This window comes from Adiantum capillus-veneris, chromosome 13, assembly GCF_014529385.1.
Source record: "Adiantum capillus-veneris isolate H3 chromosome 13, ASM1452938v2, whole genome shotgun sequence".
NCBI classification, from domain to species: domain Eukaryota; kingdom Viridiplantae; phylum Streptophyta; class Polypodiopsida; order Polypodiales; family Pteridaceae; genus Adiantum; species Adiantum capillus-veneris.
Window position 1 is genome coordinate 153,680,083 of NC_140943.1, and position 4,483 is coordinate 153,684,565.

At 44.6% G+C, this 4,483-nt stretch overlaps 1 protein-coding gene across 1 annotated transcript; it reads right to left on the reverse strand.

Annotated features, from left to right (window-relative positions):
- Positions 1–1,130: 1,130 nt before the first annotated feature.
- LOC147445115 (uncharacterized) lies at positions 1,131–4,154 on the reverse strand. The gene has a single exon (XM_086528003.1). It carries the CDS (start codon positions 2,807–2,809, stop codon positions 2,315–2,317), a length of 495 nt encoding a protein of 164 aa, XP_086384129.1. The 5' UTR covers positions 2,810–4,154; the 3' UTR covers positions 1,131–2,314.
- Between the last annotated feature and the right edge of the window lie 329 nt (positions 4,155–4,483).

Genomic DNA, 4,483 nt, shown 5'->3' on the forward strand with positions numbered 1-4,483 from the left:
AAACTATCCCAAGAGACCTTGAAGATCTAGCCGAAGCATCAACTAATCCTCTTCCCACAACCTTTGTTCAAAAGGTGGCAAGGCCGTTAGTAGGCCAGTATGGGGAGGAAAATCTCTTCTAACGAGGATAAGAAGTCCTCGGTCACTTGAAAGACGACAAGCTTCTAGTAGCGTACAAATTCTTACAATAACACAAGCAAAGCAAGCATGAGGGGCTACACAAGGGTAAAAGCCCCCCCTCAAGTTTAAAGTTTTTGAAACGCAATGTCTTTCCTTCCCTCTTTAGATCTAAGTTGCACATCCAACTGTTCACAAATAACCCTAACATGTGGGCTGTAGAAGTTTAGAAAGACGAACGTTTCAACTACTCACAAGCATGGCCTAATGCCTAACCAATTTATGGAGTGTCCATTGGTGTTGATCCACTTGCAGGCAAGGGTCAGGATATAGGGGTCAGAAACAACCAAGAATGAGCTAGCCCTAGTCACAAGGGGAGAAGAAAAATTGTCGTTGTCGAGCCTGTGTCCATAACATCAGATTTGAATCCCCTTCTTACAGAGTACATACAAATTTAACTGGCTATGAAACTGATGTATCAATGTGTGTTCTTGCCTGAATAGCAGGTGGCAATCTGTGATTGCCTTGTCCTCTTACTCCTGGAACAGGTACTAGTATTTCAGGTATTGCCTCCATAGAATAAGCGAGAGCACCACCTTCTTCCATACAACTGTGGGAAGAATGATCCCGACTTTTTATAAAATCATCCTCATATCTGTACCTTATTTCTTTACTAGAACTGGTCTGATGAATAGCACCCCTTTCTTGAACAAAAGCATCAAGAGCAGTAGGCATCCAGGGGACTTTCGCCCTAATCTCAATGTTGTTATAACTTTTCTCGCTACCAGGGTCAAAAGCATCATCAACTTCCTTCGGTTTTGTCTGAAGCATCCCAAAATCTGTTGCCTTTGCTTCAACTTGTGCACGAAAATTTATCTTGGAAATTCCAATACTCGAGCAAAGAATGTCCCTGATGTTGCGAAAAACTCCTTGATCATAAGGATTTGCTTTCTTGTCATAGCGATAGCGGAAGTTTTCATAAGTCGTCTGAAATATCATAAAAACTCTCTCTCTCTCTCTCTCTCTCATATAAAAATAGGGCTTGTACCCTGTTGATATTACAAAATAGAATATTACAAAGATGCAAACTCTGCCTATGGTAAAACAGCTTAACAGATACATTGCACGATACAACCAATGGTGAGAGATATCCAGACAGCACATGCAGAGGTAGGAGACCCAGTGGAGCAAGAAGGGGAGCAAGGTGTCACAAATGTGATGACGTGGCATTTCAACTTGAAAGGACCTGTTTAAGAGCCCGAAAGTGGCCGAAATTGACTAGAACCAATCTTCTCTTAAAAATTGATGACGTGGCATGTTGCTTGGACATCCAAAATTCACAGCAAATTTTATGAGAATCCTGAATTTTTAGGGATTTCCATGTGGGTGTCTAATGCTTTTTGGCCTTGGGCCTTAAAATATGAACCTTGGGGGCCATTTCTGGCAGTCTATAATGCGCAAATTGCAGAGGAGATGCTCCTTGACAGTTGTACTTTGTGATCATTATTCCAAACATCCTTAATAATTTGATACAATGAAGCATCCTGTAACACCAAGTCAAGTATGCATGATCATCATTTAGGCATATAGGAAGTCTCGAATCTCAAATGCAAAGAAACTAGGGCATGATCAGAGAGCACTGTAGCAAGCCAGATCGTAATTGTCTCACCATGAGATGTTGCCCAGGCGCCAATGTAAAATCTATCTAGTCGCTCTACCAAACGACTTGACTGCCTCTTGAAACCCCACGAATACTACGAGTCATAGATGGGATATGCCAGGCATCTAGGCCAGAAACTGTATAAAGGAATCTGTCCCAAGCATCGCTCTCGCATGGTGCTACAAATGGTAGAGAAAGGAAGTTGAACAACTTGCCAGTCCTTAGAGGTCTCTACATTGTTGAAATCACTTCCAATAACCCACAAATCCACAACAGGCAATACATTCACAATCTGCTGCCAAAACTCGGCTCTCTCCAGAGCCGAAGTGGGGGACTGAAAGGGGGTAAGCTACTGCTTCCCGGATCACACAAGAGAGAGGATAAGATTGCACGAGTGAAGCACAAAAGAAAAAGGAATTATCATTAGGTTTTTGGGGCCATATATAGGCTAATACAATGTGTTCACACATAGTGTGATTGCTCACTGGATTTAGCACTTCCGGGATACATCGTGGCGAGTCTCAACGGATTCATCACTCACGGTTCTCTTGGATACAAATGTGTCACACAAGCATAGGTCAATAGGGAAGGTCTTGCCTCCGGCCTCATATCTTGTTGGTTGGGGCAGTGTCTACTCCCTTTACACTGCCCAAAGCCCTGTCTAAAGACAGAGAAGATAAGATTGCTCGAGTGAAGCACAAAAGAAAAAGGAATTATCATTAGGTTTTTGGGGCCATACATAGGTTGATACAATGTGTTCACACATAAGGTGATTGATTGCCTGTGTTGGGCTGCATATCGCATGGATCTGTGTAGAGTGATCCACATCGCTCTACCATGTACCAATGTACCATGGTCGTGGACACAATGACGCCACCAGGGTCCCATAGAAATGCATACACCACTGCTAGAATATTGCTGGCCAGTCGAATTTCTCAAAATGTGCGAGAGAATCCCCGGGTCACAACTTGCCACTTCTACGGTAAGCATCCATACATAGCTTGCGCTCCTGCACAAAAAGTATCTCCACATCTCGATCTACATCAGAGCGCAAATCTCTGCGAAGAAAATTCTGTCTTGGGACACTGATGCTAGTGTGATGCAATCCATTGACGTTCCAAGTGACTACATAAATCCATGTGAAAAACAAAGGGGAACCTGAAACCTTACAGGCATACATCAATTGTGTCAACGGCGGAGATGCCACTCAACACACGTTCTGGCTCTTCGACACTTTGATGACATCGGCTATGATGTTCACTGCTGCAGTATGGCAGACGCTTGGACCTAGATAGAGAGACCCCAGATTTGTATGCTATCTCGGATGATCCGAAGCATTCGTACAATACCACATGATATTGTTCGAACAGAGATGGCAACCCTACCTATGCTAGTAGAGGGCTTGTTCCAAACTATATGCTTCATTCAAAGAGATACCTGCAACAGACAGGCTCGCACGTGGGGTTTTTGAGGCCTCCAGACAACTCTCAGACATTGGGGAGACATGCATGCACATGGCACTCACAGGTGACCTGGTGGTTTGAGCTACATGGGATAGACAGTAGACTACCCCTCTTTTAGTATGATCCACATTCCCCATTCATCCGACTCACACATATTAGAGTACTCAGACAAGACTTGTGGAAAGTCCACATTATAGAGACTTGGGTCACACCTAGACAGCCTCTTCCCATGAAGATGTACTATAAAAAGCAATTCCTGACCATACTAGCAGATATGTTCATCCAGCAGCTGCGGTACATGGACATCTACATGCCACATAGCTCACGAGTGGCAATTGGCCATATCAGAATCTCATCACACACGCTTGAGCTAGAGACAGGCTGGGCTACACACATCCCACAAGAGGAGAGGACATGCAGACTATGCTCAGAGGAGATAGAGAGTGAGGAGCACCATGTATGCAGAATCCAGATGCACAACATTTGAGGGGATCACAACGAGATACAAGCCTTTGTTCTCAGGACAGCCGACGCTGAGAGAGATCATGGAGTCCGGAGACCAGCGCCAACTGGGACAGTCCTTACTAGAGGCACAGAGACTCAGAGAGCGCCTTCTACAAAAACCTACCACCATAGCCGCAATCAAGGGGAAATAGTCACACCTCACAAATTCCTTCCAACAGGACACCACCGCACTACCCGCCTTACCACGAGGGGTGACACTTCAACAGGCAGAAGAGGTGAGAGCGAGACAGATACCCAGAGCTCCAAGATACAGAGCCCAGAGACATTACCACTAGGAGATCCAAACTCGGCACTATCAGGCCATATCGGCGGCGTGGAAGAGAGTGATCGAAAATCTTGCAGCCATACTCTGAGGGCTTCTCATCCGCGACCCTCCCATGCACCACATACTATAGCCATATTATGGCATTGGATGGAGCTAGATAGATGTGGGGCTTTGACACCGCATTACATAAAATCAACCATAGGTCCATATACAAGAAAATGGGAAAAACCCGTGGAAGGTATACAAGGAGATCATGGGGGAAAATCCCAAATCAAACCACAGGATACATCTAGGGATAAAGATACTCTAACTAGGTGGTGAAGTATAGCTATTTGGATAATGATCAAGTCTACACAAATCTGCTCGAAGCTTTGTCCCCCTCAGTCGATGTAGCGACAAATTCTAGTGTTGAGGATCTGATTGATACAAAGCATCTGTTGTAACAGGCTCCTG

Excerpts from the sequence above, each read along its gene's own strand:
- LOC147445115 (XM_086528003.1), bottom strand. The coding sequence starts at position 2,809 with ATGTGGAGATACTTTTTGTGCAGGAGCGCAAGCTATGTATGGATGCTT.